At 42.2% G+C, this 22687-nt stretch overlaps 1 protein-coding gene and 1 long non-coding RNA gene across 4 annotated transcripts in view; both read right to left on the reverse strand.

The window, feature by feature from the left end:
* golm1 (golgi membrane protein 1) overlaps positions 1-12397 on the reverse strand; it is a 42526-nt gene extending 30129 nt beyond the window's left edge. Inside the window, exons 1-2 of one of the 3 annotated variants that reach the window (XM_033017674.1) lie at positions 12177-12385; positions 11800-12144 (exon numbers count right to left, since the gene is read on the reverse strand). In XM_033017674.1, the coding sequence (XP_032873565.1) occupies positions 11800-12126 (327 nt within the window). In that variant the 5' untranslated portion in view covers positions 12127-12144; positions 12177-12385. Of the gene's footprint in view, positions 1-11799 lie in introns of all 3 variants that reach the window. The other 2 variants (XM_033017676.1, XM_033017675.1) reach the window with 2 other exon arrangements.
* Positions 6135-6506, reverse strand: LOC116970947. Its single transcript, XR_004411362.1, has 2 exons — positions 6420-6506; positions 6135-6226 (listed from the first exon to the last, which is right to left on the reverse strand). It is a non-coding gene; the product is annotated as an uncharacterized LOC116970947 (long non-coding RNA).
* Positions 12398-22687: the final 10290 nt, after the last annotated feature.

The following is a 22687-nucleotide window of genomic DNA, read 5'->3' on the forward strand; positions in this document are numbered from 1 at the left end:
GAGAGAAGATGCGGAGGAAGAACCCGAGGGAGAAGGAGAGGACTGAACTTTTATCATCGACCTGTGGTTATGAAATACTCACTTAGAAGGAAGTGGAATAATGGGCATTTAGTAGTAGTTCTGTATTAATTATTAGAAAATATTTGATTATTCCATGATAATAGTATTACATATTATAGTATTAAATACAATTGATATTAGTAATTAGCAAATAGTAATATGAATAATAGAAATAATTACTAAGTACTAAGTATATAAAGTTAGTACCCCACCCCAATATATATAGCATTTGAGATAGGAGCTGGTATAATCAACATCTTTTTTTTATTAAAAAAACGGAAGTCTTTAGATTAATGGCCACGTTAGCGTGGCTTTCACCTTCACATACTACACACTATACAAGTGTAGTTTCTTTTTTTTCTGAGCACCCTATTAACACCCTTTACTTTTTTTTTATTATTGATATTTCTTATTGTTTTTGTTTTTTATTGATCTTATATTATATATTATTTGAATGTAGATGTGAAGGATATTGTGTATTTAGTTTAAGAAGACATAGATGTGGATTAAGGTGGAAAGAAATTCTCATTGGATTGATGTCCGGGTGCAACGGGGAGCTGGGTGAGTCAAGAAGGCTACTCCAAAAAAAGCCGCCCTAATAGTAAAATGCATGATATAAAGGTGAAGACTGGGGGTGATGGAGTAACCTTCTGCAGTTGGAATGTAAAAGGCATTAATGAACCAATTAAAAGGGGAAAGGTATTAGCTCAGTTGAACAGATTGAAGACAGATGTCATTTTCCTTCAAGAGACTCATCTTAAAAAAGATGCTCAACATAGATTAACAGCTAAATGGATTTCTAAGGTGTATCATTCTACATTTATTCATAAATCTAGAGGAGTTGCAATAATTATTCGCAAAGGTATACCTTTCATACAAAGTTCTATTATAGAGGATAAAGAAGGCAGATATGTAATAATTACAGGGGAATTATATTCAAAAAAGGTAATTTTAATGAATATATATGCCCCTAATTTTGATAATCCATTATTTTTTAAGAAAATATTTAATAATATTCCTATATCCACTCAACACAATTTAATAATTGGAGGTGATTTAAATTGTACTTTAGATAATTATCTAGATAGATCATCCGCAAAAAGGAAAGCTGCCTCGAAATCAAGTAAATTCATAAATGCTTTTATCAATACATCTAATATTAAAGACATCTGGAGGTTAGATAACCCATCCGGACGAGAATATTCTTTTTTCTCGCCCGTACATGGAACCTATTCGAGGATAGATTATTTTTTAATAGATTCTAAATTACTTCCCTTTACGTATGATGCAAAATATCATAATATTATCATCTCGGATCATGCGCCATTAACATTTAAGATAAAATTAAAAGATATATCTAATAAAACTACTACCTGGAGATTTAACCCTCAGATATTAAAGGACAATGACTGTTGTAAATATGTGATGGATCAGATTAAATTATTTTTTGAAACTAATGATAATCCTGAAACTTCTCCATCACTATTTTGGGACACATTTAAGGCATTCATGCGTGGCGCAATAATATCCGCACAAGCACATCTCAATAAAGAAAATCGAAAAATAGAACAAAATTTAGAAAATGAGATAAAACGTCTAGATAATGAAAATATAAAACAGCCTTCCAAAGAGTTAAGTAATAAAATTGCATCAGTAAAATATAGATTAAATAAAATATATTCTAATCAAGTGATTAAACTTTTTCAACAAACTAAGCAAGTGTATTTTGAATTTGGAGATAAGCCACAAAAATTACTAGCACGACAGCTTAGAAAATTAGAAGATGAGAAGATGATACACGGAATTAGATCTGAGTATGGAAATATATTAATTACTCCAAAAGATATTAATGATAGATTTTTACAATATTATAAAAATCTTTATTCGTCAAAACTAACAGGACAAACAGATAGTATGGAAATATTTTTACAAGAATGTCAAATCAATAGCTTAGATCAGGAAGGTAGAGAATTGTTAAATGCTGAAATAACAGTAAAAGATATTATAGAATCAATTAGTTCGCTTAAGAACGGAAAAGCAGCGGGCCCAGATGGCCTGAGTGCAGAATTTTATAAAAAATTTCAAGATCTGATTTCCCCAAGATTACAAATAATGTATAGATATGCATATGACCAAGGAAAATTACCAGAATCTTTAAATGAATCCACAATTACACTCATCCCTAAAGTAGATAAGGATTTGGAAGATCCTGGATCATATAGAGCGATTGCCCTTTTAAATACAGACCAAAAAATATTAACTAAGGTCTTATCTAGGAGATTAAGTTTAGTGATCTCTAAATTAATACATTATGATCAAACAGGTTTTATCCCAAAACGTTACTCATCCCATAATCTCAGACGTTTGTTTAATATTATATATTCAAAAAGAATACGAGATACGGAACTAGCGGTTATATCACTAGATGCAGAAAAAGCGTTTGATCAGGTGGAATGGATGTATTTATTTAATATAATGGAAAAGTTTCAATTGGGGGATAGATTTTGTAAATGGGTAAGAATTTTATACTCGAATCCTATGGCAAGAATTTTGACTAACCAAATTTTATCAGCCAAATTCAAACTCTCTAGGGGATGCAGACAGGGATGTCCGTTATCACCCTTATTGTTCGCATTGGTGATAGAACCATTGGCGGAAAAAATTAGATCTGAACCTGAAATATATGGCTATAATACTGATACAACAATTAATAAAATTTCTTTATATGCAGATGATGTTTTGATTTATATTACAAAACCGGAAATTAGTATTCCCAACCTGCTAAACATTATAACTAAGTTTGGTGCATTTTCTGGGTATAGGATTAATTGGGATAAAAGCGAGATTATGCCAATAACAGGAATAAATCTTAATACATTACAACAATACCCATTAAAAGTAGTTACAGACAAACTTAAATATTTAGGGATTAACGTAACTAAAACTCATAACTCATTAATAAAATCCAACTATCCTCAACTATTAGATAAACTTAGAAAAAATATTTTATATTGGAAAACACTGCCTATATCCATGATTGGTAGAATAAGTGCCATAAAGATGGTATTTCTACCGCAGTTGTTATATTTGTTTCAGGCTATTCCTTTTTTTCTTCCGAAAACTTTTTTTTAAAAAATTGATAATATTGTCAATAGCTTTATTTGGGATTATAAAAATCACAGAATAAATAAAAACATCTATGCAAAGCTAAGATAAATGGAGGATTAGCACTTCCCAACTTTTTATATTATTTTTGGGCTGTTCAGATTAAGAATATGAATTTCTGGTGGGTAAATATGGATCATGAACCGACATGGTTAAATATAGAAAAGGAGGACTGTCTACCTTTCAATGTAGGTTCGATAATTTTTGCACCAACGGAAGTACAAAAAAAATATTATAAAGACAACCTAATAATATATAATAATAGACGTATTTGGAAACAAATAGTTAAGACTCTACACTTGGATAATCTCTCATTTAGATTACCAATTATGAATAATCCATCGTTTAAACCTGCTATATTAGATGGGGGGTTTAAACAATGGGATGATTTAGGAATTACAAGGATAGAACATCTGTATAGAAAAGGAAAATTTCTTTTATTCCAGGAGTTACAAGATATTTATGGATTGTCTCCACAACATTTGTTTAGGTATTTACAAATTAGAGATTATATTAAATCCAATACACAAGATTATAAAAATAAAGAAGCAGGATTGTTAGATGAACTGTTTAATTTATATCCAAATACAGAAAAATTAATAGCCTATATATATAACATCATTTTGGATAAGGAGAATCCAATAACGGAAGTATATCGTCAAGCATGGGAAAATGAAATGGGATTGGCTATAACAAAAGAAAACTGGGAAGAAAGTCTACAACGAATACACCGGTGTTCATTAAACGCCAGACATATACTGATACAATTTAAAGTATTATATAGGTTACATTATTCGAAAACTAAATTAAATAGTATTTTTCCGAATCTCTCCGCTATTTGTGATAAGTGCAAGAAAGCAGAGGCAAATTTAATACATAGTTTCGTTACATGTCCTAAATTGAATTATTACTGGACAGAAATCTTTAAAGTTATTTCTGAAGTCATCAAAGTTAAATTGGACCCTAACCCAAAGCTAATAATATTTGGAATTCCGGATTTACATCTATCACTTACAGTAAATCAAAGAAATTTCTTTGATTACTGTTTAATAATTGGAAAAAAAATCATATTGAAATTTTGGAAGGGAACATTATCCCCCACAACCAAAATGTGGGCAACAGAGATGATGGAGACGTTACATCTGGAAAGAATTAGATTTGTCCTATTGGACAAGTATAATTCTTTTGAACAGATATGGTCTCCATATATACAGTATTTAGAGAAGTAGCTGTTCTTGGCAACACAGCTCGACGTGCACCCTGCGGGATTTGGTGAGAATAATTCATTTTTATATTGGAATTACATATATGTCTTTATTGATACTATCACTTGTAGTAGTGTTATTAATAATACATATTGTGGTTACTAAAAATGTTTTTTTTTTTTTTTTTTTTTTTTTTTTTTTCGTTTCTCTTTTCTTTCCTATATATAATCAAATTATTATTTAATCACTCTCTTAATGATTTATTCTTTCTCTATTCTTTCTCTATCATTATTTCTAAAAAAACAGTAGATAAGTATTACTAGTGTTTTACTTAATGCAAATTGAATTAATTTGATATAAAGTTGTTTGAAGCATTGTAATTGATTACCTTTAATAAAAAAATATATTACAAATAATAAAAGATAAATAAATATAACCTGACATTAGAGCAGGAAGGAACATAAAACAAAGCAATAGGCCATAAAAATCCAATGAAAACCGCTTTAAGCTTCAAATAAATCTGATTTACGGTGCTTGATAAATTCCTCTTTTTTTATCGTCCCATTCTCAAGTCAAGTTCAGTTTATTATCACATGAACAGGTCTAGCGGGGTACAAGTACAATGAAAATTCTACTTGTAGCATCAACACAGGCACATCGATTCAGACAACACCCAAAACAAATCACACACAAATCAAACAAAGCAGAAAACACTGTTGAAATAAGACATCAGCACAAAATGCAATTAGAAAATAGGTCCAAGTCCTTGCTAATCCAGGCAGCATTGTGGTAAAGCTCTTCTGTATACACTCCAAGGCTTCCACATCCTTGCTGCAAATGGACGACCAGAACTGCGCACGATACTCCAAATGAAGCCTCATCAAAATTCTATAAAGCTGAAACATGATTTCCTGGCTCTTGTATTCAGGGGCCCAACTGACGAGGGCGAGCGTACCATACAACTTGTTTACTACTTTATCTACTAGTGTAGCAGCTTTCAGGAAGCTATGGACTTTAATTCCAAGGCCCCCTTGTACCAAAAGGTTGCTAAGGCTCATGCCACTAACTGTATAGTACCCCTTTACATTTAAGTTCCCAATGTGCAACACCTCTCCCTTGCTCAGATTAAACTCCATCTGCGATTTCTCCATGCATAACTGTATCTATATCCTGCTGTATCCTTTGACAGCCTTCTTCACTGTCCACAATGCCATTAACCTTTGTGTTGATTGCAAACTTACTAACCCACTCATCTACATTTATGTACAAGTCATTTGTTTATATCACAAAAAACAGAGGTTTGCAGGACAGATACCTGTGGAACTCCACTGAATAATACACTACCACCACTACCCTCTGACTTCTATGGGTAAGCCAGTTCTGAAGACGAACTACAATGTCACCATCAATCTTATGCATCTTAGTCTTCTGGATCACTGTACTTTAATTGGTACACGTGACAATAAAAGACCTTTGAAACGTTTGAAACCCTAGCATGAAGTATTTTGTCAAATGCCTTAAAGTCCATGCAGACAACATCTACTACCCTCAATCATCTTGGCCACCTCAAAACAAACTAATTCTCGTGCCCATGACACAATTTGCTCAATGTGTGTGACCAAATATATGAAAAATTGTGGAATACATCTCTTCTAATTCTGAAAGCATTACAGGTATATTGTTTTGTACTGTATATACGATTCATATTTTTTCAAAGTTTATCAAGTGAATTTTTTGTTATGCTGACAATGTTTGTTTCGGGTCAGAGGTCAACTATGACTGGTCACGTGTGTGATCTCACACGGAAGCATTTTTTTCATAACTCAGTTTTATGTTACAAACTGTGAATTTTAAAAAGCTAGAATTTTCATATCTTTAGAAGACATGCATTATAGTTCTGTGGGTAGGAAAATAGCAATGAATAAGATTAATCACACAATAATGTTTAATGCATTACTTTATGTGATGACATCTGGTCACATGTGTGACATTTTGGTTAGCTTTCCAAAGAATGGTCCTATACTGACTCTCTAATTAGCTCTTTGTCGTCCTCTTTTAACGTTAAACGGTAAGTTGTCCTTGTTTTCTATCCTAAACAATCTACAATGGCCATTAAATCTTCCAATCCAAACATCTTTGACATGGGCTGCAACCAAAATGCCCAGAGGAAACTGAGACAGTCAGAATTAAACCTGGGTTGCTGGAGCTGCATGGTACAGCTGTACCATGCCACTGTGCTGCTCAACCCCCAATTTGAGGAAAATATTTGTACACATTTTATGATTGGGATTTGGATGGGGCATTTTTCTCAATACAGGTGCACAACCTTTTATCCGAAGATCCAAATAACGAAAACCTCCATATAGCGGACATTTTTTCGGTCCTTGAAGAAAGGTCCTTGAAAACGTTCACCGAGGGCGGCCCGCAGAGGTGACAGCGCAACCTCCGGTCGGTCCTCGAAGAAAGGGGAACTAAATCCCCATTCATAAAAGAGAAGGTGAGGGTATATTGCGCGGGAGGGTTAATAATTGACAATATGCTGCTGCCTGCCCGCTGAGTTAAAAAGTTCCCACGGTAGCACGATACACAGTGTATCGTGAGTCTTGCGTGGGAACTTTTTAACTCAGCGGGCAGGCAGCAGCAGCAGATTGTCGCTGCCTTCAGTTTCACCCCACCTACACCCCTCTGCTTCCCGGCCATGTGTGTGACCCCTTCCCTCCCCTCTCCAGCTCCCCGCCCATTGCACTGCCGCGGGGGCTTTGCACTGTCTTCATGTCAGCGATGCTAGCAGGTCAGTGCCAGTCACCGGAGACGTCAGGACCAACGGGACACCGACCCCCAGGCCCACTGCAAGCACGGAGATCCCAGAGACCCACAGCCAGCAGCAGCCCAGCCCCGTTCCAACTCCAGAGGAAAACTGCAAACTGGCCAGAGACATCAGGACCACCAGAAACCGCTCCCCGATGGGCCGCTACGGCGACAAGTGGCAGTTCGCCCACAGCCCCCTCATCGGGACACCGACCCCCAGGCCCATTGCAAGCACGGAGATCCCAGATCAGCAACTCCAGCCCAGCCCCGCTCCAACTCCAGAGGAACACGCTCCCCGTATGGGCAGAAGCTGATGGTGTGCAAGGTACGTCTTGTTCTTGGGGTCGCGCAGCTCGGGCTGTGGGCGAACTGCCACTTGTCGCCGTAGCGGCCCATCGGGGAGCGGATTCCTCTGGAGTTGGAGGGGGAGGGGGGTATTGTGCTGTTTGATCGCCCCCTACTATCCCAGGGACAGGGAGACAGGACGTTCACCGAGGGCGGCCCGCAGAGGTGACAGCGGAACCTCCAGTCGGTCCTGGAAGAAAGGGGAACTAAATCCCCTTCATAAAAGAGAACTGGAGGGTATATTGCCCGGGAGGGTATATCGCCTACCTGGAAGAAACCGAACATTTTTTCCAGGATGTCGTCTGCACACCAAAGCTCACGTTTGGCGCCAAACGCACGTCGCCTCTGCTGCACACGGATATAAGAGTGTGAAAATGTCGCCTTAGGCCGCCTAAGGGCATGTAGCCCCGCTAGGGTGACATGAGTGCGAGAGGTGATTCAATGCTGCGGTCACATTTACAAATTCAGGAATTCATTCAACACACTACATTGAAGACTCAAACTCGCGACCGAGGAACTGCCGGGATCAAGGCGCAAAGTCGCGACCTTGCGGATATGAGCCGAGCACTCTACCACTGAGCCAGCCATTAAAATCTACGCTAAAAAAATTCCATTTCGAAGACCGACAAATTCCGAATTACGAAAAGTGTCTGGTCCCAAGGCTTTCGGATAAAAGGTTGCGCACCTGTATTACATAATCAAAGAAATCCAGTATTTCGAGCTGTTCTAATTAACATCTAACCTTAGGTCAACAACAGTGAAAGCATGCACAAATGCACAGGGCGGCATGGTGGCGCAGCAGTAGTTGCTGCCTTACAGTGCTTGCAGTACCGGAGACCTGGGTTTGATTCTGAGTACGGGTGCTGTCTGTACGGAGTTTGTACATTCTCACAGTGACCGCATGGGTTTTCTCCGACTCCAAAGACATACAGGTATGTAGGTAAATTGGCTTGGTACAAGTGTAAATTGTCCCTAGTGTCTGTAGGATAGTGTTAATGTGCGGTGCAGACTCGGTGGGCCGAAGGGCCTGTTTCCGCGCTATATCTCAAAACTAAACTAAAATTGCTTGTTTGTACTACAATAATTACCAGACATAGAAACATACTACGATAATTACCAGACATAGAAACAGGGCCGTTCGGCCCCGAGCCAGTACTGCCATTCAATATGATCATGGCTGATCTTCTAAAATCAGTATCCCGTTCCCGCTTTATCCCCATATCCCTTGATTCCCTTAACCCTAAGAGCTAAATCTAACTCTCTCTTGAAAACATCCAGTGAATTGACCTCCACTGCCTTCTGTGGCAGAGAATTCCAGATTCACAACTCTCGGGGTGAAAAAAATGTTTCCTCATCTCAGTCCTGACATAGGGATCTTGCATGTATTTGGTTGGTTATGTACACTTTAGGATGGTTTTAAGATTAGAAAGATGCAACATATATCTATTATGCTCTTGTACCATGTTCTACCACGTGAAATTGGGTGCAATTCTGAGTTCACGATTAACTTACCAACCCTTCAACCCCTTGGAAATGGGAGACCCAGAGAGAATCCAGCCAGTCACAGGAAGACGTGTGAACTCCACATATACAGCACCACTGGTACTGAAGAACAGCATGTCAATTCTCTGAGGGCAAAATTTATTAACTGCTTCCTTGACAAAAGCTTTCAAGATGTTCTGGGAGCAAAAAGTCAGAAATCAAGAGGAAGTTGAGCAATGGTTAATTATTTTGTTCTGGACTGTCATGGGATTGTACAATCAAGTGAGTTTGTTTAAAATATATTTTTAGAGCACTATTTCGGTTACATTGCCATCTTGAGTAAAGACTAACTTTGTGAAGATGGCCTGGAAAACGAGTCCAACCCTCTACGTTCAGTTACGCACTGAATTCCACAGATCCGTAGATCACTGTTTTACAGGGTGTGGTGCATTTTGTATATTAGGCCATTCATATGATGCATTAGACACAAGGTCTAATCCTCGTTTACAAAAAAAACAAAATGCTGAAGTTACTCAGCAGGTCAGGCAGCATTTTAGGATGAATAGGCAACATATCGGGTCAGGGCAATGGGTCAACAGAAGGACCTCGACAAAAAACATCCCTACCCATGTCCGCCAGATATGCTGCCTAACCTGCAGAGTTATTCCAGCACTTGTGTACTTTTTAAAATCATAATACATTATTCTTATTGATACACAGCAACAAAAATACTTTCACCAGCTATAACAATACAGTACTATCCATCAGATATCTATCATTTGTAAAACAGGTTAGACATGAATATTAATAGACGATGCCCCACCTAGACATTATACTAAAATGGAAGTCATCAACATATATTTGTGTACAAAAAGGAAAAGATGCAAATGTTTTACCTATCCAGAGTTAACCAATGAGTAACAAAAAGATTAGCACTCCAGATTAACTCCCCAAAGCTAGGATGGACAGTTGAGTTGACGTCAGGGCAATTATATTTTTTTGTATCCAAGTGGCAATAAATAATAAGAGTTAAATATACAAAATTTTGTGGAGATTTCATTAGCAAATTATATTGAAATTATGCACAAAAATCTGCCCATTTTGTTAACTATAATTTACACCAAGATAAACTCTGAAGTTTTATAAATAACATTAAATCCTGGAAACACTTTCTGACAGCATCTGCAGAAAGAGAAACAGAGTAATCATTTCAGGCCAAATTCTATTTATTGGAACTGGACAATTATACATACCCAGAATCACAATTACATGTCAGGAACGTTTAATTGTCCCGTCCGCCAATGCGGGGGGGGGGGGGGGGGGGGGGGGCGGCGTCACATGGGAGGGCTGGTCCCCGAACGCAATATTTCATCACTCACCACTCCCTAGAGGGGGTAGAGAGAGATGGGTGGCAGAGAGGGAGGGGGGGTAGAGACGGAGGGATGGGGTGGAGGTAGAGAGGGAGAGTAGAGGGAGGGGAGTAGAGAGAGGGGGAGGGGGTAGAGATAGAGAGGGGCAGAGAGGGAGGGCGGTAGAGACCCAACCCCATCTCCATCCTCCTCATCCTCCTCCCCACTCCCATTCACTGCCTCAGGACCTACCCAGGTCGTAGAGCAGCACCAGGGCCTGGAACTGGGCCTGGTTCTCGTACTCAAACCAGCCCTGGCTGTAGACCTAGGCTCGTTCTTGGTTCCAGCGGCAGCCTCCAGCCGTCAGCTCGGCCGTCGCCTGGGCTCCAGTGCAGGTTCTGACTTCACCGTCGCTGACCCTGGACCCAGGTTTATCCTTGTTTCCACTGGCGGCTTCTTTCTCGGCCCCGGTCCCAACCGAAACCCCGGGCTCGGCCCTCACTCCAGCTCCAGCACCACCCTCCCCGTCAACATCGTTAGCCACGCGAGCGCTGGTGTGCCCCTCCCTCCTGGAGTGCCCCTTCCTGCCTTGCGAGTGCATTGTGACATCACTCAGGTTTTTTTCCAAAATGGGTGGGTTTTCGGGCTGGTTTTAAAACTTTAAATGATTAAAAAGTTCAGAAATACAGGTAGGAATGCGACGGGCAGATGTTTATCGCCTTGACGGGGAAAATTTGAATAGAATGTGTGAAATGGGAAAGCTGTGGCCTAGCGTTTGGAAGAAAATTGGAAAATAGGAAAATCAACCAAATTGACACACATATCCACAAACAAGACGAAGAGTTTTAGTAGTATAGAGATATGTACCGAAAGGAAAGAATGAAATGCTGCATTACTCCAGCACTTTGATCAAACTTAAATTTCGACCGTTTCTCTCTCCACAGATGCTGCCTGGCCTGATGGACATTGTTTGCTTTTATTCATTTTCTGTTTTCATTCATTAACATTCGTGACGTGTCGTTTACTTCTTCCCTTTTCTCCTTCCAAACCTTTAGTCCCACAAATAATCAATGAAGGGTCTTGCGTAAAACACACAGTGCTGGAGTAACTCAGCGGGTCAGGCAACACCGCTGAAGGACATTGACAGGCAACATTTCGGGTCGGGATGCTTCAAGAGTCTGAGGAAGACACTAAACATCGCTTACCTATGTTCTCCAGAAATGCTGTCTAATGCGGTCTGAAGTGTCTCGATACGACACTTCACCAATTCCCTTTCTCCAGAGATGCTGCCTGACCCGCCGAGTTACTCCAACACTTTGGATCTATCTTCTATGCTGCCTGACCCACTGAGTTTCTCCGGCGCTTTGTGTCCTTTTGAGCCTTACCTTTGCATCGTGACAAGCGCGGATCTCCGACTGAAGATACTGCTGGTGCAGCTGCGCTTGCTGCTCCGCTTCCTCCCGCTGGCCCTGCACCTGCACCTGCAGCTGATACTTCGCCAGCTCGGCGACGCCGACATCAGACGCCACGCGCCGCATCTCGGTGTTGAGGACGGCGACGCGTGCCTGCAGCTCGGCGCTACGCGCGCTCGACAGCCAGTAGGTGAGCACGAGGAAGGCCATGCACGCACTCAGCGCCAGCAGCAGCACCAGCAGCAACGGCGGCGTGGAGCGCGCGCTGCGCCGCCCGCTGCCCAGGCCCAGGCCCACCATCAGCCGCCGGCAGCGGCGCCTCCGGCAACGGGGGAAGCTCGGCAACGGGGTCTGGCCAAAGGTAAGAGAAATTTAATGAAATTATACCGAATCCAAATCTATTTGAACAGTAAATCTTAGATAAAATGGATCGGAGCTGGCAGCCACCGGAATGAAAGTGAACCACGGCTGACGGGCGGGCAACAGCGGTGAAGGCCAGTATCTAATGATACGACGAGCGCGCTCCGTGGCGGATATCTGCGGAGTGAAGGCGGATCCGAACCGTGCACCTGCGGACTGTCGCCCCGCCCCCCCCCCGCCCCGCGTCATCGCGCCCGTCACCACCCCAATGGAGATGCGCTACAGCAGGTTGTTTCTGCTGTCAAAGGGTCGCGGAAAAGGGATATTTCCCTTCAAAAATATAAACACGAAAACTGGAATCGATATACAAAGTGGAAACTATGTGTAAATCAAATGCATTCCTCCTCGTTCTGCTGTCGTAGGCGCACGGTGCGAACAGTCCACCCAATTCAGTACTTAATATCATGAAACAAGTTCTCATAGTGGGTTACTCCGTGTTTAAAATAGTTCTAAATGCAACTAAAGTTTAAGACGGACATTACTTTTGCTGACGAGTGACTAGGAGCAGTTTTCCAGATGGGATTGGTTTACCACTATTGACGTTAATCCAAAATTATCTAAAAATAATAATTGTAATTGTAAAAACATACAAGAAATTTGATTTGTCATACAGTCATACCAAAAAAGCAACAAGACACACAACTACATAAAAATTAGCATAAACATCCACCACAACACACTGTGATGGAAGGCAATAATGTATTATCTTCTTCCCTCCTTTTCTCCCGCGGTCGGGGCAGTCGAACCATCCGCTGTCAAGGCGATTGAAGCTCCCGCAGCCGGCGATCGAAGCTCCTGCGGTTGGAGCTCCCGAAGTCGGCCCTAACTAAGCGACCACAAGCTCTACGATTAACATTCAAGAAAAACATTTTGAAAATTATTGACGGACCCACCAGACATGGTCAACCTGCAACAAACCTCCTCCATTGGTGTTCAAAAAAAAACAATTAAAAAAACTGACCAGCTATCACATTCTGAGCATGATTAAGGGTAGCAAACATAAGAGTGCGATTCTATTATCATTTAACAATGAGATTGATTTTTTGTTTTGAGGCTAAAGGTGAATCAATGCAAATCACACAGGAATAGAGCAATTCACAATCTACGGGATCTCTGCCATTAATTGTGCTTGTTTGCATTCCCAATTATATTTATTGAGATCATACCTTTGTGGTTACTCTGGAGATCTGGGATCATTGGTGTTGGCATTAGTTTATCATTGTCCCTGGAAACAGTGGAAAACCTGTTGCAGACAATGAAGATGGCTGTGAAAGGATACAGCAGGATATAGATCTGTTACAGATGTGAGGAGAAATAGCAAATAACTTTAATCTCAGCAAGTGTGTAGTTTTGCACTTTGGGCAGTCAGACATAAGGGCTCTCAACAGATATGAGTATTTAATTGCCACTTGCACCAGCAACAGAACAATACCATTCTTATTCTGCAGTTCTACAGGCACATTTATGGAACACACAATAAATGAATATACAATCATGAATTATAAATTATCAATATTAAAAGATAAGCAGACCATTATAGTGCAAACCAAAATATGCATTGCAACATAAAGCATGTCGACAGCATATCATTGCAGAGATAGGGTTGTGCAGTATGGCTCAAGAACCTGATGGCTGATGAGAAGAAACTGTTTTTGAACCTGGAGAACATGGTTTTTAAGCTCCTGTATCTTCTTCCTGATAGTAGCAATGAGATCAATGTGGCCAGGATAATGATATTAGGTGTATTTTTGAGGTAATGCTTCCAATATATAGTATACAGTTAATGGCAGGAACAGGGAGTAATCCTAAAATTATGATCCCAGATGTCATGCTTTTTAACCTCGTACCTAAACTCAATCTGCAGGACTCTTTCTGCCTCATCCCTCTTTTTACCTGTCAGCAGTACCACCATATACCCACACCTGGGTGGTGGGTATATGGAATGATCTGCCAGAAGAGGGAGTTGAGATAACATTTAAGACATTTGGACAAGTTCATGGATCGGAAAGGGTATTACCCAAATGTGGGCAGGTGGGAATAGTGTAGATGGGGCATCTTGGTCGGCATGGGCACGTTGGGCTGAAGATTTATTTAATATCTTCTTACATAGCAAGCCTGCCACCCTTTGGACCAGTTTAGTGCTTCTTTGAAGCCTTCCATTTCCAGCAAGCACATAATTTCTTCAATAAGGTGATCAAAATAGTCCACTTGCTCCTGGTGTGCTTTCACTGAGCCCTAAACTTCCTTAATCCTGTAATAAAACCTATCTGGTAATAAAGGTTAACTAATTGCTCACCTGATTGCTTGCTGGACTTGCAAGCTGACTATCAGTGGCATGTGAACATATACGCAGGTCCTTTTGAACATAAACATTACCAATTTCTCATCTACTAAAAACCGCACTCTTGTGTGGATGATCTCACAATTTTCTATGTTATATTTGATTTGCCATGTTCTTGCACATTCACTTAGTTTGTCAATGTCCCCTTGAAGCCTATTTATATCTGTATTCTCAATCCCACCTAAATTGGCATCATCGGCAATATAATTGATACAATTCTTAAATAACTGGGGCCCAGTTCTTAGTGGTACCCCAGTGTAATCACAGCATGCCAATCTGAAAAAAGATTTATTCACACTCTTTGTTTTTCTATCTAATAGCCAATTCGTGAAGATAAATGTAGGTCCCTTACAATCAGCGACAGGTGAATTTATAATGGGAAACTAGAAAATGGCAGAACAGTTAAATTAGTACTTTGGTTCTGTTTTTATGAAGGAAGACACAACCGATCTCCCAGAAATACTAGGGGACCGAGGATCTAGTGGAAGGGAGGAACTGAAGGGAATCTATATTAGTCAGGAAATGGTGTTAGGTAAACTGTTGAGACTGAAGGCAGATAAATCCCCAGGGCCTGATGCTCTGCATCTCAGAGTACTGAAGGAGGTGGCGCGAGAAATCGTGGATGCATTGGTGATCATTTTCCAATGTTCTATAGACTCTGGATCAGTTCCTGTGGACTGGAGGGTGGCTAACGTAACTCCACTTTTTAAGAAAGGAGGGTGAGAGAAAATGGGAATTATAGACCATTTAGCCTTACATCGATAGTGGAGAAGATGCTTGAGCCAATTATTAAAGATGTAATAGCAGCGCAGTAGGAAAGCAGTGACAGGATCGGTCAATAGACAATAGGTGTAGGCCATTCGACCCTTCGAGTCAGCACTGCCAATCAATTTGATCATAGCAGATCATCCACAATCAGTACCCCGTTCCGGCCTTCTCCCCATATCCCCTGACTCCGTTATCTTTAAGAGCCCTATCTAGCTCTCTCGTGAAAGTATCCAGAGAACCGGCCTCCCCTGCCCTCCAAGGCAGAGAATTCCACAGACTCACAACTCTCTGTGTGAAAAAATGTTTCCTCATCTCCGTTCTAAATGGCTTACCACTTATTCTTAAACTGTGGCCCTTGGTTCTGGACTACCCCAACATCGGGAACATGTTTCCTGCCTCTAGCATGTCCAAACCCTCAAGAATCCTATATGTTTCAATAAGATCCCCTCTCACCTTCTAAATTCCAGCGTGTACAAGCCCAGCTGCTCCATTCTCTCAGCATATGACAGTCCCGTCATCAAAGGAATTAACCTTGTGAACCTACCCTGCACTCCCTCAATAGCAAGAATATCCTTCCTCAAATTCGGAGACCAAAACTGCACACAATACCCCAGGTGTGGTCTCACTAGGGCCCTGTACAACTGCAGAAGGACCTCTTTGTTCCTATACTCGTCTTGTTAAGGGGTTGGACAGGCTAGATGCAGGAAGATTGTTCCCGATGTTGGGCAAGTCGAGAACAAGGGGTCACAGTTTAAGGATAAGGTGGAAATCCTTTAGGACTGAGATGAGGAAAACATTTTTTACACAGAGAGTGGTGAATCTCTGGAATTCTCTGCCACAGAAGGTAGTTGAGGCCAGTTCATTGGCTATATTTAAGAGGGAGTTAGATGTGGCCCTTGTGGCTAAAGGGATCAGGGGGTATGGAGAGAAGGCAGGTACAGGATACTGAGTTGGATGATCAACCATGATCATATTGAATGGCGGTGCAGGCTCGAAGGGCCGAATGGCCTACTCCTGCACCTATTTTCTATGTTTCTATGTTGTGAACGCCAACATGCCTGCTGTACGTGTATGCTTACTTTCATTGACTGATGAGCAAAGACCCCCTGATCCCGTTGTACTTCCCTTTTCCCCAACTTGACACCATTTAGATAATAATCTGCCTTCCTGTTTTTGTTACCAAATTGGATAACCTCACATTTATCCACATTAAACTGTCTGCCATGCATCTGCCCACTCACCCAATCTGTCCAAGTCACCCTGCATTCTCATAGCATCCTCCTCACAGTTCTCACTGCCACCCAGCTTTGTGTCATCTGCAAATTTGCTAATGTTACCTGTAATCCCTTCATCTAAATTCTTAACATATATTGTAAATAGCTGCAGTCCCAGCACCAAGCCTTACGGTACCCCACTAGTCACTGCCTGCCATTCTGAAAGGGACACGTTGATCCCTACTCTTTGTTTCCTGTCTGCCAACCAGTTTTTTATCCGTCAGCACTCTACCCCTAATACCATGTGCCCTCATTTTGCCCACTAATCTCCAATGTGGAACATTATCGAATGCTTTCTGAAAGTCCAGCTACACAACATCCACTGGCTCTCCCTTGTCCTTTTTCCTAGTTACATCCTCAAAAAATTCCAAAAAATTAGTCAAGCATGATTTCTTCGTCGTAAATCCATGCTGACTCGGACCGATCCTGTTACTGATATCCAAATCGCTATATCATCTTTTATAATTGACTCCAGCATCTTCCCCACCACCGACGTCAGGTTAACTGGCCTATAATTCCTTGTTTTCTCTCTCCCGCCTTTCTTAAAAAGCGGGATAACATTAGCTACCCTCCAATCCACAGGAACTGATCCTGAATCTATAGAACATTGGAAAATGATCACCAATGCGTCCACGATTTCTAGAGCCACTTCCTTAAGTACCCTGCGATGCAGACTATCAGGCCCTGGGGATTTATCAGTCTTCAGTTCCATCAGTTTACCCAACCCCATTCCCTGCCTAATGTGGATATCCTTCAGTTTCTCCTTCAACCCAGATCCTTTGTCCACTAGTACATCAGGAAGATTGTTTGTGTCCTCCTTAGTGAAGACCGATCCAAAGGACCTGTTCAACTCATCTGCCATTTCCTTGTTCCCCATAAATTCACTCTTTTCAGCCTTCAAGGGTCCAACCTTGGTCTTAACTAATTTTTTCCTCTTCACATACCTAAAGAAGCTTTTACTATCCTCCTTTATATTCTTGGCTAGCTTACCTTCGTACCTCATCTTTTCTCCCTGTATTGCCTTTATAGTTATCTTCTGTTGCTCTTTAAACGTTATCCAATCCTCTGGCTTCCCACTCATCTTTGCTATGTTGTACTTCCCTTTTATTTTTATACTGTCCCTGACTTCCCTTGTCAGCCATGGTCGCCCCTTACTCCCGTTGGAATCTTTCTTCCTCTTTGGAAGGAACTGATCCTGCACCTTCTGTATTATTCCCAGAAATACCTGCCATTGTCGTTCCACTGTCATCCCTGCTAGGGTATCTTTCCAGTCAACTTTGGCCAGCTCCTCCCTCATGACTCCATAGTCCCCTTTGTTCAACTGTAATACTGATATCTCCGATTTACCCTTCTCCCTTTCAAATTGTAGATTAAAAATTATCATATTATGGTCATTACCTCCTAATGGCTCCTTAACTTCAAGTTCCCTTATCAAATCCAGTTCATTACACAACACTAAATCCAGAATTGCCTTCTCCCTGGTAGGCTCCAGTGCAAGCTGCTCTGAGAATCCATCAAGGAGGCACTCCACAAACTCCCTTTCTTGGGGTCCAGTACCAACCTGATTTACCCAGTCTACCTGCGTTGAAATCACCCATAACAACAATAGTATTACCTTTACGACATGCCAATTTTAACTTGATTCAATTTGCACCCTATATCCACGCTACTGTTTGGGGGCCTGTAGACAATTCCTCAGTTCTATCCATACTGACTCTACATCTCCTGATTCTATGTCACCCCCCGCAAGGGACTGAATTTCATTCCTCACCAACAGAGCTAACCTACCACCTCTGCCCACCTGCCTGTCTTTTCGATACGATGTATACCCTTGAATTCCCAGCCCTGGTCCTCATGCAGCCATGTCTCTGTGAGTCCCATAACATCATACTTGCCAATTTCTAACTGAGCCTCAAGCTAGTCCACTTTATTTCTTATACTTCGCATTCATATACAACACTTTAACTTCGGAATTCACCTCCTCTCTCACACCGGTCACTATTGGCCCTGACTTTATTCTCCTATTCCTTCTCTAACTTTCCTTCCTATTAATTCGGGAGTCTTTTGTAACTTTTCCTGTACTCGCTTTCCCTTTAATTCTACCAAAGTCAGCATGGATTTATGTAGGGGAAATCATGCTTGACAAATCTTCTAGAATTCTTTGAGATTGTAACAAGTAGAATGGCTAAGAGAGAGCCAGTGGATCTGGTGTATCTGAACTTTCAAAAAGGCTTGGACATGGCCCCACACAAGAGATTAGTGCAAAATTAGAGCACATGGTATTGGGGGTAGGGAATTGGCATGGATAGAGAACTGGTTGGCAGGCAGGAAGCAAAGAGTGGGAATTAACGATCCTTTTCAGAATGGCACAGTGACTAGTGGGGTGCCACAAGGCTCAGTGCTGGGACCCCAGTTATTTACAATATATATTAAGGATTTAGAAAAGGGAATTAAATGTAACATCTCCAAGTTTGTGGATGACAAAGCTGAGTAGCAGTGTGAGATGTGAGGAGGATGCTATGAGGCTGCAGGGCGACTTGGATAGTTTGGGTGAGTGGGCAGATGCAGTATAATGTGGATAAATGTGAGGTTATCCACTTTGGTGGCAAGAACAGGAAGGCAGATTATTACCTGAATGGTGTCAGATTAGGAAACGGGGAGGTGCAACGAGACCTGGGTGTCCTTGTACATCAGTCACTGAAAGTAAGCATGCAGGTATAGCAGGCTGTGTAGAAAGGTAATGGCATGTTGGCCTTAATTCCGAGAGGATTTGAGTCTAGGAGCAAGGAGGTCCTGTTAAAGTTCTATCCGCGCTATCAGACAACAAACCACATTAGTCACTTTAAGAATGTAACAATTCCTCTTTATTACGCATGTGGGAGTGGGAGATCAACCCCGAGTATGGTTGCATACTCGATGACCCTCGCGGTCCTACTAAAAGGTCCGATACAAAAGCCATACCTATATACCCGTAGGCAGTGGCGGACTGGCCAGGGTGTCAGCTTGCCCGATAGCAAGTGGGCCCCTGATGAAGTGATAGCAAGTGGGCCCCTGTTAAATGATAGCATTGTAGTTGTGGGTGGGCCTCCTTTATCTCCTGGCAACCAATATTTTTAGACCCAGTCCGCCACTGCCCGTAGGGAGGTTACATTCCATCATTATCAGCACGTTTAAAGCAAAGGTTCTTCTCGTGCCTGGAACAGACTTGCTTTTCTCTGCAGTTTTACTTGGTAATTGGGCATCTTATCCTGTTTCCACATATTTCTTGCACGAGCTGCTCCTCTGCCCATACACCCCTAGCCCTTTCAGTTCTAAAACTCTTTCAGTCCTACTGCAGTTGCACAGGGCCCTGGTGAGACCCCACCTGGAGTATTATGTGCAATTTGGGTCTCCTAATTTGAGGAAGGACATTATTGCTATTAAGTGAGTGCAGCATAGGTTCACCAGGTTAATTCCCGGGAGGGCGGGACTGACATATGATGAAAGAATGGGTTGACTGGGCTTGTATTCATTGGAATTTAGAAGGATGAGAGGGATTCCTATAGAAACATATAACATTCTTAAAGGATTGGACAGGTTAGATGCAGGAAAAATGTTCCCCATGTTGGGTAGTCCAAAACCAGGGGTCACAGTTTACAAATAAGGTGTAGGCTTTTTAGGACTGAGATAAGGAAAAACTTTTTCACCCAGAGAGTTGTGGATCTGTGGAATTCTCTGTCACAGAAGGCAGTGGAGGCCAATTCACTGGATGTTTTCAAGAGAGAGTTAGATTTAGCTTTTAGGGATAAAATAATCAAGGGATATGGGGAAAAGCAGGAACGGGGTACTGAATTTAGATGATCATATTGAATGGCTCGAATGGCCTACTGCACCTAGTTGTTCTATGTTTCTGTAGGAGTCATTTATGCTTAGTTAGTTACTGTTAGTATATTATAGCCAAGTCTAGATATTTCCAGTTTTATCTTGTATACTTGTAGGTAGGATTTGATATGTAGAGCGGCGTGTCTACATCTGAGGAGGCTAGCAGAGACACATAGATTGGGAGTTTAGTTTTTAGCCTTGAGGGATGGTGAAGACAGCAGTTTCTTACCACACGACTACATGATTATTGCAACAAGACTCATTTGTATTCGACACGACACGGATGAGACAGTAAGAACGAAATGTTACATGAATCATTTCTTTGTTTTGTACTACTTCGTAAGGCGACTGCGGAGGCCTCAATAGGCCTGACTATGGGTGGACATGGTGATGGGGACTGGACATTGTGCCTTCTCTCATAATGGGAATCATTGTGGGGGGTGTTTTTTTATGTTTAAATTTCTTCATTACTGTTATGTTGTATTCTTTTTTATATGTGCTGCAATGGCAATACGCATTTCACTACACCAATTGGTGTATGTGACTAATAAAGAACCTTTGAAGAACCTTTGAACCTTTGGACCTTTGTACATCGTTGCCAATGCAGAAACCAGTGAAAGGAAAGAGAATATCTCTTCTCTATCCTATTATTTGTTTCAAAGTAAACTCTGTGTGTGTATGTGTGTGGGGGTGTGTCATTTTGCCTTTGAAACGTATTTTCTCGAAAACCAAAACGCAAAAACGCGGAGATTTTTACATATTTCGGTAGCGATTTAACTTATGATTTCGAAAAATTATAATCTCAATTATCAATTATTTCCCCAGATTTTTAATAAAGTTGTTCACAAAACGGACATTTTTTCAAACCGCTACAATGCCCTTGCTCGCGGCACCTCCCCCCCCCCCTCTCTCTCGATTAAAGCAGATGCTCTCAACGCGCAGGCATACTTTCCACCTCCCTTCTCCCCCCCCCCCCCCCCCCCCCACCCCCACTCAGTCATTTTTTTCGCCTCCTGCTGTGCTGCGGACCAAAGATCCAGAGGGAGTAATGGCCGCCAGGGCCACCTTCTCATCGCGTGCCCTGTGCGATGATAACGGCTGCTGCCGCCCGGCTCTCCTCCACTCCCCCCCCCCCTCCCTCCTCTTCTCACCTCCCTCTCTCCCCTCTCCTCTCCGTCACAGGGGACCATCTCCTCTCCGTGTCCGCGGCCCGAACGTCTGTAACGCTGGCGGAAGCCACGATCGGCTGGTCATCCACTGCTTTTGGCAGCTCAGCAAAGAGCCTATTAGCGCTTTTGGATCTTTGCTCCTCGGATCGCTCCATGCCTCGCTCGAGTCCCCGCGACCTGCCGCCCCACTGCTCTCTCTCCCCTCTCCCTCTCCCTCTCCCTCTCCCTCTCCCTCTCCCTCTCCCTCTCCCTCTCCCCCTCCCTCTCCCTCTCCCTCTCCCTCTCTCCTCTCCCCTCTCCCCTCTCCCCTCTCCCCTCTCTCCTCTCCCCTCTCTCCTCTCTCCTCTCTCCCTCACTCCCTCTCTCTCTCTCTCTCTCTCTCACCCCCTCTCTCTCTCTCTCACTCTCTCACCCCCCCCTCTCTCTCTCTCTCTCTCCGAAATCCTAATATTGTGAATAAAATATCAATGAACACATGCCAAGATATTTTTTCATTCTATATTAGTGTCATGAAATGTAGTGTCAGGGCTCGAAATTAGCCACTGACCACCCAAAGTGCCGCCGGGCAACCTAAACGCCGAGTCATTTTGCCCGGCTTGGCACGCAGATACTGGTTTATACCGAAGACAGACACAAAAAACTAGAGTAACTCCGCGGGTCCGGCAGCATCTCTGGAGAAAAGGAACGTGACATTTTGTGTTAGCGACGGATGTGGGAAAGATGCTAAGTGTGGCGTGACGGAGGGTCGGAGCGAATGACGGGTCCCGCACAGCAGCAGCAGCGGTGGCGGCGGCAGCGGCTCCATCTCCACCTCCTCCCGCACCCCGCCGGGCCTGATAACGGCCGCGGCTTGCCACTCCGCCAACGGCGCTTTCAAAACAAACCCTTGGAGGAGGGAGGTGTCGGTCAGAGGCGGAGGGGAGGGGGGGGGGGATGACTGAGGATAGAGCGCGGTGATTGGAGAAGGGAGACGTGCCAAAACACTCTCGGCAGACCTTCACCGCAGCCAAGATCAAAGATTATAGAGC

This window comes from Amblyraja radiata, chromosome 3, assembly GCF_010909765.2.
Source record: "Amblyraja radiata isolate CabotCenter1 chromosome 3, sAmbRad1.1.pri, whole genome shotgun sequence".
NCBI classification, from domain to species: domain Eukaryota; kingdom Metazoa; phylum Chordata; class Chondrichthyes; order Rajiformes; family Rajidae; genus Amblyraja; species Amblyraja radiata.